At 42.0% G+C, this 20725-nt stretch overlaps 1 protein-coding gene across 1 annotated transcript in view; it reads right to left on the bottom strand.

The window, feature by feature from the left end:
* Window positions 1-20725, bottom strand: part of LOC124777721 (dehydrogenase/reductase SDR family member 11-like) — a 47494-nt gene that overhangs the window by 6977 nt on the left and 19792 nt on the right. Inside the window, exons 3-5 of the mRNA XM_047253219.1 lie at window positions 19250-19379; window positions 14740-14869; window positions 4550-4699 (exon numbers count right to left, since the gene is read on the bottom strand). Coding sequence (XP_047109175.1) covers window positions 4550-4699; window positions 14740-14869; window positions 19250-19379 — 410 coding nt within the window. The remainder of the gene's footprint in view (window positions 1-4549; window positions 4700-14739; window positions 14870-19249; window positions 19380-20725) is intronic.

Below are 20725 nucleotides of genomic sequence, written 5' to 3'. Positions count from 1 at the left end.
CACTGAGGAACAGCGAAACATTGTCCGAAGTAGCTGACAACGGGAGACATCCACAATCTGATCAAAATTTTGTGGGCACCTGTTAGTGGACATTAATATGAGGCATGTACACACTTCGTCTTTATGACGTTCTGAACTCTGCTGGGGTCATTTTCAATGACAGTCATTCTTCGTCAAGATCCGAAACCAGAGTAGAACTTAGACATAGAGGTCTCGAGCGAAGTCGACTTTTAACGCGTCCCAGACGTGTTCCGTTGGGTTTACGTCGGGACTATGACACGATACACCCTGTCAGGGATGTTAGTATCCACAAGCCGTTACGTCACAGATGCTACTTTACGGCAGGGTGCAGTGTCATGTTACATTCAACGTCTTCGGACTGTTTCTCTACTGCACGCAGTAAACGATGCTGTAAAATGTGCTGATGTCCTTCCGTGTTAAGGGTTTTTTTAAGCACACTCACCACGAAAAACACCCCGCCTACAGTAATACCACTTCCTCCGTAATTGATTGTTGGCACTACACATGATGGTGGGTAACGTTCTCCAGGCTTTCGCCAAAGCCACGCCACTTCCCTCGAACTGCCACAGAGTATATCGTGAGTCATCACCCCAGATCACTGGTTTCCGGTCATCCACTGCCTAGTAGTGTCTCTCTTCACACTACATCAATCGTGGCTCAGCAAACTCTACAGAAACGCGTGGCTCATGAGGAGATGCTTGACGATCGTATCCCATTATTTGTAACTCCCTACGTGCAGCAGTCGTGTTGGCTGAACCACTGGCACCACTTCGGAGCTCTCGAATGATGTCTTCCGCTATTTTCATGCGATTTTCACAGCCGCTCTCTGCAGTACTGGACGGTCCCCGTCAGTCAGTATATAAAGCCTCCTTGGACTGGTTTAGCTGTTCCTTCGCGTTTCCACTTCACACATACACACCACCAGTCGACTTGGGGAACTTTAGAAGGCTTTAAATGCTCCTGACGGATCTGTTACTCAGATGACATCCAATGTCTAGTCCAAGTTCGATGTCACATATCTCTCCCGATTGACACATTCTGTTTCTCTACTGACAGCTTCACACATCCTTTTGTACTAGCGGATCCGCTTCTCTTGACTGGCGTGTCTGGATATTTTTGATCAGATAGTGTATATGTGTTTTCGTGTCGACCTAATAATGACGGTTTCATTCTACAAAATACTAATGTTGGACCACAGGAGAGCAGTCTTTTTCAAGAATAGATCATTCATCGTATAGAGAAACCAGCTTGAGCTCAACGAGAAAAATCGAGAAATTAGATCTAATACAGACGTTTACATCTATCATTCTTTCCGCCCGACGTTCGCGAATGCAACTGGAAGGGGATCCGATAGTGATACCAGAAGTAATCTCCATCACACCCCCTCGGGTAGCTTGCGGAGGTTTGACGTAGATGTTGATAACGCAAGTCCACAAGGTTCGTTTAGAGTCAGGTGCCGTATTACTCCTCACCAGGCGGGCACCCTGGTGCTTCTTGCAGCCCTTCTCTACAGGAAGTTCACCAAAAAATTGCTGTTACTAGTCGCAGAGATCATGAAGACACTATGTTTAAAGGCACTACTCTCTGCACGCAGTTAGCTTTCGCCCCCTCTCTGTATTATCTTTCGCTACTGATTGGTCGCATTCTAGGTCAAATTTAGAGCAGAAACTTCAGTTTTAAACATGATTACGAGTTGAACGCAAATTTCTTGACTGCGACAACTTTCAGCTAATGCGTACGTAGTATGATGTGTTTCTACTCTTCCGCCACATGCCATCACATTCGGTGCAATCCAACTTATTCCATTTTTTGTGAGGCCTACATTGTGTTTTGATGAACCAGTGTTGTATATATAGTTTTATAGAGTAGCGAATGATATCTCTAAACATGTCAGCTACGGTCGATGAGATATCTTCGGAGGTACTTAAGCCTGTCGAATATGCAAGAATGACATTATTTCTAAAACTAAGGAACAGGAGTGCGTTATAGCATTACCACAGTAGTATTGTCACGTTACCGAAGAAGGATCAAGCTGATAATTTTCGAGCGGTCTAAGGCGTTGCAGTCATGGACTGTGCGGCTGGTCCCGGCGGAGGTTCGAGTCCTCCCTCGGGCATGGGTGTGTGTGTTTGTCCTTAGAATAATTTAGGTTAAATGGTGTGAAAGCTTAGGGACTGATGACCTTAGTAGTTAAGTCCCATAAGATTTGACACACAGTTGAACATTTTATTCTGGTAAATTTGAGAACTCGCGGTGCGTTAACTAATATCGCATTGCTCTCAAACACTGAAAAATTAGTATGTAGAAGCATAATACCAAACGTAGGTGATTAGGGAAAAATAGATATGAAGTGAAGCAAGTTTGACAACGCATGTCGTCAAATCTCTGTACATCAAATGATACTCAGCACTTACGTTTGTGACGATTGCCAGTATTTAGCATAAATCATTTACAATTTTAAAAAAAAGCGCGATTATGTCTAAAATAAATTTAAAGAAATATTCATAAAATAAATGTTAGTAATGTTCCTACACGGAAAGAGCGTCGTTTTTCTTTTCTTTTGTTTCAGCGTTAAACGGATACTAGGAGTATTAAGGGCGTGGCTGTAGCTTATTCCAGCTAGTATCGGCATTACATATTGTAGGTGCAATAAAGGAAGTTAAATGTTAGTCAGAATGCAAATTAAGGCGCAAATGAGTTTGGGATGAATCTGTGGCTACCCTACCAATTCCGACTGAAAATAAGAGTAAGTGTTGAAAATGATGGAGAGCTTATTTTGCTCAGTTATTGAGGATAAATAAATACCAATCTGAGAGTATTCAGGAGTATTATGAAGGAGAAAGCAGAATTGCGAAACATATTGCCGCGAATGTTGAAATATCCCGACTAGTTATCTAACACGGTTTAGAGAGTAATTCTGGGCCGGAGGCAGCTGGCTGGTTGCTTCTGCGACGGAAGCGGCGAACCAATATTTGAACACGATAACGGATACTAGCGCCGCCTCGTAACTACCAACAGCGGACTACGTGACCAGCGCCCCGTACCTTAAAGGGCAGCAACGGGAGAATATTCCACAAGAACCACACACAGTAGGCACCACTCACTAGCCGAGTGACCAACCACTCCCAGCGCATCATCATCGAAACTTCCAAAGATCCAATATAAATACGGCCCTCTTACCCTGCTGAAGAAGAGTACAGTGGCAGCAGTGGGCGGACGACGCCGTACCCCTCCACTACATCCGCCCGTACGATCCGGACTTGATAATTTTCACTTGCCTTGGCCAACGTAGGGCACTTAGAAGACGTAGAGAATGAAGAATCAATCAGTTATAGATGGGAACTTGTAAATATTAAAGAGTGCGAGGGGTACTTGCATGAAACGCATTCGCTTCTGTACTTAGATAATTCCACCCAGTTTCAATTGAAAGAAAATCGTGATGCTGAGCCACTAAGGGCTGCTCGTTACTTACGCGGTTACAGGTTGCAAACGGCTCGCCTTCACAATTTTTTGTCTTAATTTCTTTGTGACTAATGCCCTTTTGGCATATTTATTATTTTATAAATGATATATGAGCACTGCCAGTCTTTCACGATGATTCTGTACTTATACTCTGTATCATACGGTTTTATTCATGATTCTGTGACCATGTTATAGACCATTCTTTGATCTAAATTCTGAGGAAGACACTCCTAGCAGTGTTGAAACACGGTTAATTCGTTAAAAATAGTGACAGAGAGCTGTTTTCTTTCAATTGTAACTATTCACGGTCTCTGAACGTGCAGCCATGTAAAAAATTTTCCACCCAGTTTCCTGAATAAGCCTACCTAGTTCCGTGCTCTGCACCATTCAAAGCTTCCTTTTTAGCCGCGTTCGAGGAATCAGCAGGCGGTCTACCGCCAGTTAACCTCATGGAATTCATCGAATGAGGTAAGGTCACTTGTCACGAATCGAGCTGTCCTCCTTACTCCTTCTCAGCACACGACAGTACGAGGAAATGAAACATGTGTTATCTAGGAAGCACTCTGCGTAAGGTTAGCGCAGCCAAAAAATATGAAACAATGCTTTAGTCAGTAGAAGAGTACCATTGGGATCAAACACTGGCCCAAAGTCGGAAAAGGTATTCCTGAAACTGTAGAACTAGAGAGCATCATTCAGACGAGGGAAACGTGGAACATGGGGAACATAAAAAAAGAAAAAAAGAACTGGTAGCATGTATACTATGATGCAACATCGGGATACTAAAAGTGAAGTGTGCCGAAAACCTAATGGTAAAGATAGCAGAAACAGTTGTCACAATGGAATGGAAGTTGTAAGGCATATGATCGTATGTGTTGACAAAAAGGAATGTAAAGAGATTAACAAGGTAACTGGGTACAGTAAGTCTACACAAATAAAAAGATTAGATAAATATGTGAAGAAATGGAGCTCAGTAGCCTGATAGACTCTTCTCCCCAATGCCGAGAGTGAGCCCTGGGGAAGTCAGTAGGATTCTGAATGCTGAAAGTCAGTGCCGTATGGAACTTACCTGGACCCGTGGATGTTGAGACAACATGTAAACTGCTGCCTCTGCTATATCTTCTGGTTCCATGGACGGTATCGTATCGAAAAAGTTTGGAGGCAGTATTTTGAAGTTCGTCTTGATGATTTCTGTTTTCACAGCTCCCGGAGAAATTTCCTGTGTTGAGACAACGTAAGTAACTTGAAAACAAAGAATTAATAAGTGCAGTAAACGTCAGTTAATATAGCTTTTATCCTCAAATATACATGCATATGGAGCTTGACAAATAGGTACTATCATTAATTTAGAACGCAATATTCGATAAATAACGGGTAATGGCTAAGTACATTTTTCTTACAGATGAATTGGGGGACTTGCGTTATGAGTAAAGCGTAATGGCGTATTTACTGTGGTACTACGGGGCAGCTGAAGGGAAGTGTAGTGGAAACAAAAAGAGCTAGAATACGCCAGACGTTATTGTGGAGATAGTGTTTAGTAGATATGAAGAGGCTACGAAATTAATATGGGCTGTAAGTACAAGGTTTGGACAGAAATATGAAAACACCGCGAGTAATGCATGTTTGAACATAAATTCCGATGCCAGCAGATCCTGCAGGCTGCACTGTTGTATCTGACTACGAACGACACCTGTGCAACGTACTAAATACATTGCAAGTGTCAGTCGCGTTCAGAACAGAGTTCTGTGTAGTTGCGAGCGCAATATGTCGGAGCTAAGAAAAATGGCTCTGAGCACTTTGGGACTCAACATCTGAAGTCATCAGTGCCCTAGAGCTTAGAACTACTTAAACCTAACTAACCGAAGGACATCACACACATCCATGCCCGAGGCAGGATTCGAACCTGCGACCGTAGCGGTAGCGCTGTTCCAGACTGTAGCGCCTAGAACCGCTCGGCCACTCCGGCCGACGCGGAGCTAAGAGAATTAGAAGGTGGGTAAACTGTTGGTGTTCGTGTAGTGTGTGCTTGAGGCACGGAATCGAAGATTTATACTCCATGAAGGGAAAGCGGAAAAACATCATCCGCTGGATCACTGCGCGGACGAATGTGTGTGTTGAGTAATCGTGACAGACGGTCATTGAAGAGGACTGTGACGAGAAAATAAGGGGACGACAGCTGCAAAAGTCACTGCAGAACTGAATGTCACATTCCGAACTGCGTCAGCACCAAAAAACACGAATGCAGTATCATAAGCAGAGTAATGCGGCACGAGCTGGAATTCCAAAGCAAACTCATCAGTGGTGTAAATCCTCTTGACAAGAAAACGCGGTACCGAAGCCATGAAACCTGGGCTATGGAGCAATGGAAGAAAGTCATTTGGTCGAATGAGTCTTGTTTCACACTATTCCCAACTTCTGGCCGAGCCTGCGTCACAAGAGGCGGAGGTTCGGTGATGACTTGGGCAGTCATATCATGGTATTCCATGAGCCTCATGATTAGTCTGCAAGGTCGCATTACTACCAAAGATATATGTGACCATTTTGATGATCAGCTCCAACCCCTGGTACAACGTGTTCCCCTATGGTGATGATATGTTCCAAGACTACAGGCCCCCAGTTCAGTCTGCTTTCGTGAGCTAAAATGAATTTTGGGTTTAGCGTCCCGTCAACATCGAGGTCATTAGAGACGGAGCACAAGCTCGGATTGTGTCAAGCGTGGGGAAGGAAATCAGCCGGCCCCTACAAAGGAACCATCCCGGCATTTGCTTGGAGCGACTTAGGGAAGTCACGGAAAACGTAAATTAGGATGCCCAGACGCGGGTTTGAACCGTCGTCCTCCCGAAAGCGAATCCAGTCTGCTAACGACTGCGCCACCTCGTTCGGTATTTGTGAGCTCGAGAATGAACTGTAGTATATCTCCTAGCGATCACATTTACCACACCTAAGCATTACTGAGACTTTGTAGTCTGCTTTGGAGAGAAGGATGCGTGATTGCTGTCCACCCCAATTATCGTTAGCTGATGTTCCGACTATTTTGCAGGAACAGTGGTATAAGATTCTGTAAGTCCATCTTCATAGAGATGTTTGCGGGACCTCGGTTATTCAATATAAAATGTCGAACCAAAACATGTTTCAGGCTTTTAAACTTAAAATTGTTATTTTATTTGAGCAAGCAGTTCCGGCGCTACATTGCACCGTCATCAGGCGTCCTGACCGAGGCAGCAAGTGATGATTTGCTGTGTCAAAAATCTACGGATAGGAGCCCCTATTTTGACTGGTCCAGAGATGAGATTCTTCCTACACGTCGGTCAGAGGACCTGAAGATGGCGTGCTGTAGCGCAGAAACTGGTTGCTCAAATAAAATAACAATTGGAAATTTAGACAGCTGAAAGATGTTTTAATTCGCATTTTATAATGGTGTAAGAGTCCCATGAAAACCGTACAAGAGTCGTACGAGACAACTGGAAGCTGTTTTGAATGCCAGCCGTTTTCCTACACCGTACTATGAATGGTAATGTGTTATGCTTCTGCTGTTTCCACATTTTTGTCCACCCCTTGGAAATGGAACATCGCACCAAACCAGCCATAACACGAACGACAAGACTGCTACACCATGACGCTCATTTTGCCTTCTTATAAGTGTAACAGTATTTTCATTACTAAAACAAACTATTTTTGTGTGCAAGTAAAAGTACCGTATAACAATCAGGAAGAATAAAATGAGGGGAAAATTGCCTAGTGGGTCACATTTACAAGCTTGCTTTAAAAGTCTGTATTACTGTATCTTTACACTGTAGGAACATTTTTTCAACAGTATGCTCCACGAAGTTCAGTTCATTTTTAGATCGCTTTAAACTGTCAGTCACCATATAACTTCAGTATCACGTAGCCTTGTAGTACATGCTGCAGACAGCAGTCACACTTGACATTGTCTACATAAGACGTCTCTGCTTAAAGAACTGCCATTGTGATTCCATGTTTCAGCTGATCAGTCAGATTACGTTGTTAGTCATAGAGGCGACTACAATTTCAGTTGTTCACTGATCTTCTTACATGTAGCTTATAATAATTACTTAATGAAAAAGTTAATGGTGTTTCTATCAGTGCTCCAGTTTCTATTAGTTTATAAAGTAAAGCCGCGCGGAGAGGCCGCGCTGTTTGAGGCGCCATCACTCGGATTGCGCGCCCCCTCCTGCCGGAGGTTCGAGTCCTCCCTCGGGCATGGGTGTGTGTGTGTGTGTGTGTTGTTCCTAGCATAAGTTAGTTTGAGTTAGTTTACGTAGTGTCTAAGTCTATGGACCGATGACCGCAGCAGTTTGGTCCCTTAGGACTTCCCACACATTTGAACATTTTATAACGTATAATTCCAACACATTATTACTCAGCTATGTATCAAGCCTCACTGATTAACTATGGTGAATAACGACAATTTTTCCCTTGGTATCACATTGTTACAAAAGCCTTTTACACGCTTCTATTATCTGCAGGTATTTACCCAACAGTTATACAATCCAGAAAGATTCATTTGGTCAGAGTGTATTTGATTCTTGATCATCTCCAAAAACTGCGCATTATTGATTCTTGCATGAAACAGCTCACTAATATTCGTATCTAGTATTTTTACAGACTTGTATGTTAATGGGCTAAAGATGCAATGATGTGCAATAATGTATGTACAGTTTTGATTTCAGCTGAGAATGGAAGTGATTATAAGCGAGTGTAACAGATAATATGTGGCAAGGACATGATCGTTGTGGCTAAACATAGCTCGCTGGTGTGATACACACGAAGAAATGAACTCGTGATCTCCGACATATACTGCAGGTTAATGTGATTGTGTATGGATAAGAAGTTTGAGAGTGACCAAAGTAACGGTTTCATGTGGCGCAAAATTTGTATTCTGCAAATGCGAGCATAAACGGACGTCAGCAGTGCTTGCTTCCAACCACCTGTTTACCAGTGGACGCAGACACAAAAGAACTGCAAACATCAAACTAATAATACTCATATCACGAGGAATGTAACGGATGTACTTGAATATTTACCGTATGGGTATACTACACTGTTGCTGTCACCATCTAGCAGCAGACAATTTTAGGAGACATCACTGAACGCGTTCGAAAAAGTGAACTTAATGATCTTTGAACTAGTAGAAAGCTCTCCCGAAGCAAAATCTTGGCCAGATCATTTTATCATTTGTTCTTCTGTCTCGAAGGATTTATATATGTTGAGCTCGTTTCTTTAGAGTGAACAAGACTTTCTACAGTGTCACACGGAGACAGATTATTTCTGCCACTCGTATGATTCAATCTACTTTGTAGTGAATCCAGCGTGAACACCTAGCCTAGTTTTTGTAAACACCGACGAAATTTAATGAATTAATTGCCTATGGTGTTACAGCGACTTGATTTTATAGACGGTATCTCCGATCGCGAAAACTACCCCATTTCTTTGCACATCATTAAGACGACAAAATGCAGCTGTTTAATTAATGCTCCACTTCGTTAGAGACCCTGTGGCTTGAGGGAAATGACGAACTTACTTTAGTGGCGAACTTATTGGTGTGCTGGAACAGTAGTATCGGCTTTTGTTCTCCAAACAAAATGAATAACAGTGTTCTCCGGAGTTAGGCAGCCAAGGAAGGCTAAGGAACGACGTAATATACTATATATCGACCTCCCGTTTTCGCTGCATTATAGAGAACCATGTGGCGAACTTCACATGTTTATAGCTGACGTATTACGACTGACTTTGATTTTTTAAAAATGGAGCTATATACTTTTTCTGTAATAGTGGAAGGAAACATCGAAGAGGCCTACAAGGACTTAACGTGTGTTAAAATTAATGATACAGTCCCTTAAACATCTGTCCCAGTGTACCAAATGTAAGCAAACGCGTAACGCAGGTATGGTTTGTGTGCTTATTAGTCTGACTGTCACATCAGGAACTCAAAATGTTGAGCTAGAGCGGTGATGCTGGCTACATTGCGACTCGGGCTTCACACTGCTGTACACTGAAATTCGCATGCACTTACAGCACAACAAACCCATTTTGTACGGAATGTCTTGTCTTCGGAAGTCATCGATGTTTCCTTGTATACCTCTTGTTTTCATGTTCCCACAGATATTTACCCACATCTGTAGCGTCCGTTGTGAACTAGACCATTTTGTGTTTACCGACAGACCGATCTGTCGATTTCCAAATATTGTGATAATGGCTGTAATTATTAGTGCTGAGTGGGCGGGAGATATTTCGCGATGGTACAACGTGGATTGCCTTGTGTCTAGCGGGATGTCTTCCAATAATTACGGTAGAATATCTGTTAGAAACTGTAGCTATTTAATACACATCAGCAAAACGTGCTATTCTAGAAAAGCCCACACCAGAAGTTAACAGTCCAGGATCGTTGTTTTTTCCGCGTCTCTGAGCCGGCGTGGATTTTCAACTGATCAGTAGTGTATAGAGCTACCATTGAATTACCCATGATTTGTAAACAATGTTTCATCCGTAAACAAAATATTTCATAGAAATACTGCATCGCATAGCAGCTTTTGTAGACACCATTACGAGAATTTTATCTAATTTAAATCGTTGCCATGACGCTGTCGATCCAGCGAAATATGGAAAGAACGAAACGCACTAGAATACAGCGTTTGGAGAACGCTCCTTTGGCTGATCTCAAGTGCACATTTAAGAATGGTTCAAATGGCTCTAAGCTCTATTGTACTTAACATCTGAGGTCATCAGTCCCCTAGACTTAGAACTACTTAAACCTAACTAACCTAAGGACATCACACACATCCATGCCCGAGACAGGATTCGAACCTGCGACCGCAGCAGCAAAAATGGCTCTGAGCACTATGGGACTCAACTGCTGAGGTCATTAGTCCCCTAGAACTTAGAACTAGTTAAACCTAACTAACCTTAGGACATCACAAACATCCATGCCCGAAGCAGGATTCGAACCTGCGACCGTAGCGGTCTTGCGGTTCCAGACTGTTGCGCCTTTAACCGCACGGCCACTTCGACCCCGCAACAGCAGCGCGGTTCCGGACGGAAGCGCCTAGAACCGCTCTGTCACAGCGGTCGGCTGCACACTTAAGCTGCCTCGTAGTGAGACGTGGACTGTGAGTTACGGCTATAAAATGTCAGCTGCATTTCTCTCGTCAGTTGCTGCTCTTTTTCGGTGGCATATTTTATTCTTCACGCTTCCAGTCTCTTGAATTTCTTTTTATAATGTTCACAAACGCAGTTCGTGAGACATTGCAGCATACAAGCGCATTGCTGTTACCACATTTTGGTGACATTAATCAGAAACAAAAATAGTTTTGTTGTTTTTTCTTCGACTCTCGTGTGCTTTGTGAAAGTCTGAACAGCTTCATGGCCACTGGCAGCTACACCAGCAGGTGACACTGGTGGACTTTAAGCGCACAGATATACGACACGCGCATCGTACTTGTGTTATGGGTTTGCTTATCTGGTAGAGTGCGGAGGATTTTCGTGGGGCCTCGTCTATTGACGCTGGAACAGGGTGGTTTGAGGTGCTGTTATCTTGTTACTATTTGGCCGAGTCCCCGTTTATCAGAACCATATCCAGAGATATTTGACAAACTTACAGTATGGGGCTTCCCTTATTATCCGTATGTATAAAAGGATTAACTAAATTAACCTCCTACAAAAAGTAAATAAAAATTCTGCATCAGCTGGCTTCAGACACGAGGAGGGGGTAGGGGGAAGTATTCATACACTACTAGAAATGTAAACATAGAAACGACTAACCAAACGCGTGGAGCATGGGACGCCGTCAGTGGCAAGCTACACATTGTGTATGTCGGTTTGGAGACGCGGTGAAAGCCGTGCAACAGCAAAATGGGCCGCAAAGGGAAGGAAAGGCAAATACTTATCTCCCAACATGGAAAGGGAAAATCATTCTCAGAAATAGCGTTATTGTAAGAAGACGAGCAACTGTGCACTCCATATAATATCGTGATGTAGAGAAAAAAATGTGTGACAGAAGAGGTCGACCACAGATACTAACGGAAAAAAAAACGAAATATGTTAAAAAGTTTGGTCAAAAAAAGATCCTAAATCGACATCTTCTGTGTTATCTGCGCATTTTAATGATAAGTTCGGGGAGGTAATCACACCAAGAGCCGTTCGCCATATTTTAGGTAATGCAGGTTATGGAGCTAGGGTACCTAGATGAAAACCATACATCAGCTTGAAGAGCAAGAAATTGAGACTTGAATTTGCTCGAGAGTAAACAAAAGTACTGTTCACAGATGAAAGTAAATTTAACACATTTATAAATGATGGCAGGCGTTTGTTGTGGAGACGGCCAAACACTGAGCCGGATCTGAGCCACGTTTAGACCACAGTGAAGCACGGTGGCGGAGGAATTGGGTTATGGGGATGTATGGCTACATCTGCTGTTGAACTACTTGTTTTTGTTGAAAGTAACATGAATAGGTTTCAGTATATAAATATCGTAGAGGAAAATCTGCATAATTATGTTAATAGCTTCGGTTTAAGCATAGATTACCACTTTCAACAACACAATCACGCTACTCATACAACGAAATTGTTCGTTTGTGCTTATGGTACCAAACTCCCTATATTCTCAAGTTTTCAGCTCAGAGCGTAGACCTTAATGTAACTGAACATCTTTGGAGTACGCTCGAAAGAAAACATGAAATTCGAAGTAAGACAGCTATGAAACAATATCTAAAACAGGATTGGCAACATAATAATTCAGAGACTACGAAAAAACTGGTTCGTTTCGTGCCAAAGAGGTTGTCGAAGTGATACGTGGAAGAGGAGTGTCTACAAAGCTCTAACATTGCCACTATATTTTTTTCACTGTAATGGTCTTTGAATGTATGAACAGTTCTTTCCCACTGTGTGAAGCCAGCTGGTACAGAATTATCCACAACATCTACATGGATACTCTGCAAATCATGTTTAAGTGCCTAGCAGAGGGTTCATCGAGCCATCTTCACAATTCTCTATTATTCCAATCTCGTATAGCGCACAGAAAAAACGAACACCTATATCTTTCCGTACGAGTTCTGATTTCCCTTATTTTATCGTGGTAATGGTTTCTCCCTATGTAGGTCGGTGTCAACAAAATATTTTCGCATTCGGAGAACAAAGTTGGTGATAGGAATTTCTTGAGAAGATTCCGTCGCAGCGAAAAATGCCTTTCTCTTAATGATCTCCAGCCCAAATCCTGTATCATTTCAGTAACACTCTCTCTCTTATTTCGCGATAATACAAAACATGCTGCCCTACTTTGAACTTTTTCGATGTTCTCCGTCAGTCCTATCTGGTAAGGATCCCACACCGCGCAGTAGTATTCTAAAAGAGGACGGGCAAGCGTAGTGTAGGCAGTCTCCTTAGTAGGTCTGTTACATTTTATAAGTGTCCTGCCAATAAAACGCAGTCTTTGGTTAGCCTTTCCCACAACATTTTCTATGTGTTCTTTCCAATTTAAGTTGTTCGTAATTGTAATTCCTAGGTATTCAGTTGAATTTACAGCCTTTATATTTGACTGATTTCTCGTGTAACCGAAGTTTAACGAATTATTTTTAGCACTCATAAGAATGACCTCATACTTTTCGTTGTTTAGGGTCAACTGCCAATTTTCGCACCATTCAGATATCTTTTTTAAATCATTTTGCAATTTCTTTTGATCTCCTGATGACTTTATTAGTCGATAAACGACCGCGTCATCTGCAAACAACCTAAGACGGCTGCTCAGATCGTCTCCCAAATAGTTTATATAGATAGGGAACAGCAAAGGGCCTGTAACACTACCTTGGGGAACGCCAGAAATCACTGCTGGTTTACTCGATGCCTTTTCGTCATTCACTACGAACTGTAACCTCTTTGACAGAAAATCACAAATCCAGTCACATAACTGAGACGATATTCCATAAGCAAGCAATTTCACTATAAGCCACTTGTGTGGTACAATGTCAAAATCCTTCTGGAGATCCAGAAATACGGAATCGATATGAAATCCCTTGTCAATAGCACTCTTCATGCGAATAAAGAGAATTGTGTTTCACAAGAACGGTGCTTTCTAAACCCATGTTGCCTGTGTGTCAATAGACCGTTTTCTTCGAGGTAATTCATAATGTTTGAACACAATATGTTCCAGAATCCTGTTGCATATCGACGTTAATGATATGGGCCTCTAATTTAGTGGATTACTCCTACTACCTTTCTTGAATATTGGTGTGACCTGTGCAGCTTTCCAGTCTTTGGGTACGGATCTTTCGTCGAGCGAACGGTTGTATATGATTGTCAAATATGGAGCTAATGCATCAGCATACTCTGAAAGGAACATAATTTGTATACAGACTGGACCAGAAGACTTGCTTTTATTAAGTGATTTAAGTTGCTTCACTACTCCGAGGATATTTACTTCTACGTTCCTCATGTTGGCAGCTGTCCTCGATTCGAATTCTGCAATATTTACTTTGTCTTCTTTTGTGAACGCATTTCGGAAGCTGTGTTTAGTAACTCTGCTTTGGAAGCCCTGCCTTCGATAGTGTCTCCATTGCTATCGCGCAGATTGTTTCGTGCTGCTAAAATACTTCACATACGACCAGAATCTCTTTGGATTTTCTGCCAGGTCTCGAGACAAAGTTTCGTTGTGGAAACTGTTATAAGCATCTCGCATTGAAGTCCGCGCTAAATTTCGAGCTTCTGTAAAAGATCGCCAATCTTTATTTATTTTTTGCAGAATAATTTATTTAATACTTTTATACAAACAGATTAGGAAGTAAACGCCATACTGTTAGTTTACCAAATAATATCTCTGGCTGTGGTCTTTAGTTTAAAGGGTATTCTACATGAACAACAGTGTCTGAACACATTTCACCATGAGTGTGTGTTTCGTCATTGAAGTCGTCTTCGAAGGTTCTTTCTGATTCCAAGGAAAAGTGTGTGTGCCTTCATTCAAAACAGTAATAAAAAATCAGTGTAATTATTCAGCAGCTAGAAATGTTAAAAATTACTTAGGTGCGTCACAACATTCGTCATATTGCCTGTTATAGCTTAGCGAAAACCGCACGTCAATGTATTTAGTAGTTTTGGATACATCTGTTGTGGGATGTCTCATCTCCTTCACCCTGTATACTTCTTGATTATACTACAGACAGAAATTTCAGTGCCATTTACTAAGAGTGTACAAGAAGAACATGATAAAACACGAGAACCATTCTTCGTAGACAAAGCGGAGTCGAGACTTACCCCAACGCGGATGTTGCTCTTCCTGGCGACCAGATCCTTCCTTAGTCCTTCCAGCAGCGTCTTGACTGCGTGTTTGCTCGCACTGTACATTGCCGATATGCTGCTACCAGGAGGCACGTGGCCCAGTACACTGCCGACAGAGACGATGCAGAACAGAGTCAATGTCTCTTTTTCAAATGTGACACGTTCTCCAGATAGGAAAATAGTAGCTACTGATATTTCATCATGTTAATCGTTATAGATTCAGCTACACCTATACTAAAAAATACGGTAAAACGGCACCTACGATATCCGCAGTTTTTCCGTTGTGTGTTGCGGTTGGTGCTGAGTCACAAGACGTGAGCATGACAAACCGTAAATCGGATCTGGGCAGCCAGTCACATGGCTCCTTCGTAATTTCTTATGCTTCGTAAATGGTACTTTTTCCACACCCAGCAAATAGGCTCATCTGTTAGGTCCTATGCTAATCAACATTCCGCAAATTGTGACATATTCGGAAGAAATATTTGTGACAACCAAGATTGTAAATTTCATTGCAGCTCGTTTTATTTGCAGGATTTAAAGCCATGCGCTCAGATCCTAATGTAACCACAACCACCCAAATCATGACACATTCGGAAAAAATAACCCAAAACTGAAACTGAAGAAACTGGAAAAAGGTAGCAATTTAAGGAGATGGGACCTGGATAAACTGAAAGAACCAGAGATTGTAGAGAGTTTCAGAGAGAGTATTAGGGAACGACTGACAAGAACGGGGGAAAGAAGAAGAATGGGTAGGTTTGAGAGATGAAGTAATGAAGGCAGCAGAGGATCAAGTAGGTACAAAGACGAAAGCTAGTAGAAATCCTTGGGCAACAGAAGAGATGTTGATTTTAATTGATGAAAGGGGAAAATATAAAAATGCAATAAATAAAACAGGCAAAAAGGAATACAAACTACTCAAAAATGATATCGACAGGAACTGCAAAACGGCTAAGGAGCGATGGCTAGAGGACAAATGTAAGGATGTAGAGGCATTTATCACTAGGGGTACGATAGATACTGTCTACAGGAATATTAAAGAGACCTTTGGAGAAAATTGAAGCACTTATATATGAATATCAAGAGCTCAGATGGAAACCCAGTTCTAAGCAAAGAAGGGAAAGCAGAAGTGTGGGAGGAGTATATAGAGGGTCTATACAAGGGCTTCTACTGGAGGGCAATATTATGGAAATGGAAGAGGACGTAGATGAAGATGGAATGGGAGATATCATACTGCGTGACGAGTTTGACAGAGTACTGAAAGAACTGAGTCGAAACAAGGCCCCGGGAGAAGACAACATTCCATTAGAACTACTGACAGCTTTGGGAGAGGCAGCCCTGACAAAACCCTACCATCTGGTGAGCAAGATGTATGAGACCTGGAAATACCCTCAGACTTCAAGAAGAATATAATAATTCCAATCCAAAAGGAAGCAGGTGTTGACAGGTGTGAAAATTACCTAACTATCAGTTTAATAAGTCACGGCTGTAAAATACTAACACGAATTCTTTTCAGACGAATGGATAAATTGGTAAAAGCCGACCTAGTGGGAAGATTAGTTTGGATTCCGTAGAGATGTTGGATCACATGAGGCAATAGTGACCCTACGACTTATCTTAGGAGATAGATTAGGGAAAGGCAAACCTACATTTCTAGCATTTGTAGACTTGGAGAAAGCTTTTGACAATGTGGACTGGCATATTCTCTTTCAAATTCTGAAGGTGGACGGGTCAAATACAGGGAACGAAAGGCTATTTATAATTTTTACAGAAACGAGATGGATGTTATAAGAGTCGACGAGCATGAAAGGGAAGCAGTGGATGGGAAAGGAGTGATACAGGATTGTAGCCTATCCCCGATGTTATTCAGTCCGTGTACTGAACAAGGAGAAAAGGAAACAAAAGAAAAATTTGGAGTAAGAATTTAAATCCATGGAGAAGAAATTAAAACTTTGAGGTTCGCCGATGATATTGTAACTCTGTCAGAGATAGCAAGAAAGGACCTGGAAGAGCAGCTGAACGAAATGGACAGTGTGTTGAAAGGAGGCTATAAGACGAACATCATCAAAAGCAAAACGAGGATAATGGAATGTAGTCTAATTAAATCCAGTGATGCTGCGGGAATTAGATTTGGAAATGAGACACTTACACTAGTAGATGAGTTTTGTTATTTATGGAGCAAAATAACTGATGATGGTCGAAGTAGAGAGGATGCAAAATGCAGACTGGCAATGGCAAGGAAAGCGTTTCTGTTTCCTTAACATCGAACATAGATTTAAGTGTCAGGAACTCTTTTCTGAAATATTTGTATGGAGTGTAGCCATGTACGGAAGTGAAACATGGACGGTAAATAGATAAGAAGAAGAGATGGATAGATCACATAACTAATGACGTGGTACTGAATAGAACTGGGGAAAAGAGAAATTTGTGGCACAACTTGACTAGAAGAAGGGATCGGTTGGTAGGTCATGTTCTGAGGCATCAAGGGATCACCAATATAGTATTGGAGGACAGCGTGAAGGGTAAAAATCGTAGAGGGAGACCAAGAGATGAATACACTAAGCTGATTCAGAAGCATGTTGGTTGCAGTAGGTACTTCGAGATGAAGAAGCTTGTACAGGATAGGATAGCATGGAGAGCTGCATCAAACCAGGCTCTAGACTGAAGACCACAACAACAACAACCAAATGTTTGCGACAATCAAAATTAAAACACTGAGCGTTTCTCATTGGCTACCGTATACTAGCTCACGATTAGCTACGACCAATGACAACGAATTGACAGCAGCAACACACAAACGAAGGGTCGCGGACACCGTAAGTGTAGCCAAAATATTCTAGAGACATAGTGTGAAAAAAAAAGACTTGTTGACTATCGAATTCAGTTTCTGGCAAAAAGGTGAAGGTAGCACGACTGACCACATATATTAACGTATTCGATTTCTGTAAAATCCGTTACAGCACATCAGCTGCAGCAGCTAAGTAGGTAACGTTAAGAACTCTGTAAAGGGGTGTTTAGATGGGCCAGACTTTACGGGAATGTTTGGTGGCAATAGCGTTGCCATCAACATTGCTCCATTCTGACTGCAGTAGACAGCACTTTCGTGGTGTGGCTGGTCACTATTGCAGAATACAACATCGTTTCGCTTTTGTTCGGAAGTTTATGCGCCTACATATAAGCACACATGCCGTCGTTTTTTGTTGTCGTGATTTTGTTGTGTACAGCAATGGAGAGAACAATGAATTTTATAAATGCGATTTATCTGCAACCAGAGCTTTGGGACGTGGAAATTAATGTTTACAAAGATCGCAGAATGAAAAAAGTCCAGTTGACGAACTGATGAGCTCCGATTAAGACACGCAAAAATTCCGAAGTCTTTGAACCTATGCCAAATGAGAAGCAAAAAAAGTTTGATAGGAAGAGGGGAGCAGGAATTTGTAAACATTGGTTTGTGCTGGCGACCAAAACAATAGAAAAATTGTACTCGTATTTCTAACCTTCCTTAATGAAATCTTTCGGTCCTCCTACCAAAGCATTGCATACTTCTGGCAACACGAGGCTTATTGACAAATAGCGAACTTGAAACAGATATGTTAAACTTCTACACACAAGGAGCTAAACACCGAAGGATGATTGCCAGTCGGGTAGTACCTGGTATACTCTCTCATTTGTATCGGTTTTATGAATTCTCGGACAAATTGCTTGTACGAAATATTCGAAATCGTCTGTCGACATTCTAGTATAATTCTGGGACCGTACCAGTTCACTAGTTAACTTTTGTGAAGCATTCCCCTTACTTAAAAAAATAGTGCATCAACATAGCTCGATTTCTCTTGTTTTTGCTTTCTTGATTCTTTGTGTGACGTAAATGCAATAGCCGCACTAAATTCTACTAGCTCGCTTTCGTCCATTTTGTGGTAATAGTGTGTCTCTTTGTGAAAACTTTGCCCTGTTAATGTACTGCCGCAAACATCGCCAGACAGTAGCAACCGGTAATGCTGTGCTACACGTGGTTGCATTTCGTTTGGCCACTATGTTCCCAGGTAATACTGTCGGGATATAATGTCGGCAACATACAGCTTTATGGCCCACGTGACCGCACTTTAAGTTGGTAACACTGCAGTATTTTAGTATGAATTCTTATTGTTCTTTAGCTTCTGAAGTATTTCGATATTTTAGTTGAAGAGGATACGAGAGACCATCGCGATGCCTGCCTGTAGCCTATATCATATCGCAGGAGCATCTTCACTGAAGACGAAATCTTGTGCGAAGTCGCATACGAAGTTGCGGTCCGAGTAGGATTGTAGGCGACGTCAAGTTTTCACTATCTACGTCTCTTTACAGAAAACTCAGTATGGAGGTAGACGTATGAATATTTCCATCTGGTTCAAAGGTATTCGCTAGTGTAACAAAGGTGAGAGACGTCAGCCGCTACACGGCGCCAACTAACTCAGGCGCGTTAAGCTGCTCACTGCCCAGCCCGCTTCACCTGCCGATGTGGATGATGAAGCCGTCGTCGACGCCCCTCCTCAGCATGTCCTGCACGGCCTCCCTGGTGCAGATGCTCAGACCCAGCACGTTCACGTCCAGGATGCGCTTCCAGTCTTCCGTCTTGCCTGCTGCTCAAACACACACCCGAAAAACAAAATTGTTATCTAGACATCTTACTCAATGAATCTATGAAGTAGTACCACAAAACAACAAATGGAACAGAGCACCTTGCTATCACTACTTCTATAGGCTGACCAAAAGATGTCTTGCGCCAACTACATGTGCGTTAAGATGTGTGGCGTTAGGTTCAAGGGGAGCGGTAAATGAAAGTCCAACGGTACTGTGAAATATAAACAAAACAATAACCAAAATAAAAGCAACCTGTTCGGAAGTGCACATCTTTGCAAGTCTATGAAATCAAAATCTCGTGGATGAAATTATGTAGCGTGTCGCTCCAAACCGTACACAGCTTGTATCCTGGTTGACTTGTTGTCCAAAAGCTCGGACATAGCTGTCGAGGATTTCAATACTGACCTGTGTTCACTATCGAAATGGGTACAGAATATATTTTTTTATTTAACCTGATCCGATTAGGGACATCAGGCACAGGGTTTCACACACACACAGAGTATCTGTTACAGCATCGCCATCTAAGAAATAATTTTAATATGACAACTGGTATTAAAATAACCTGAGCGTCTGAAGTTGGAGTCTGAGTAAATTATACTGACTATGAACTAACAAAGTTAGTACTGGCATTACATGTACAACTGCAGCTGCAACCACTGATAATAATGATGATGATAATAATAATAATAATAACAGTGACATTAACGGTGACACTAACAACGATAATGATAGAGTTACAAGAAGGTCTAAAAAAATAAATGTTTTCTGACTTAGGGAGTTGTGAGAAAAGAAAATTTAAGGAGACTACGTCGGCTGAGAATACTGGGAAATGAGGAAGATCAGGTTGGAATGAGCGATGTACAAGGCTATCGAATGCGTACAGGGACAACATTAACTTTGATGTTTCTTTAGTAGATTACTTGTCTTCTGAAGCTGGAGATGTTATGTAGTTCTGTAATATAATGCGGGAAGTTGTTCCAGCGCCGGGTTCCTGCTCCTGGGACGAACTTCGAGAAGGTGACTGCACGATGTTGTGGGACAGAAAAGATTTTACTCTGATAGGAATAGATGTTTCTGTCTTGTTGGTCAGGCAAGAACGTTAAGGTCGAGGAGAGATATGAGGGGTCGTGTTCTTTCATAAGACAGCAGAGACCACAGAGAGTATGGAAATCTCTTGGCCTCTCTGCATGCAGCTGGGATATTTGGTTAAAACTCAACCAACATAAAACCAAGCGGTCCTGCTTGGAAATTCTTGGTTCATTACCCTGAAAAATCCGGAATCTCTACAATCTTTAATCCTAAATGGGAACAATGTCAACGTGTATCCCTCGGCAAAGAGTCTGAG

This window comes from Schistocerca piceifrons, chromosome 2 (assembly GCF_021461385.2).
Source record: "Schistocerca piceifrons isolate TAMUIC-IGC-003096 chromosome 2, iqSchPice1.1, whole genome shotgun sequence".
NCBI lineage: Eukaryota > Metazoa > Arthropoda > Insecta > Orthoptera > Acrididae > Schistocerca > Schistocerca piceifrons.
This window is presented reverse-complemented; position numbering and strand designations above follow the sequence as displayed.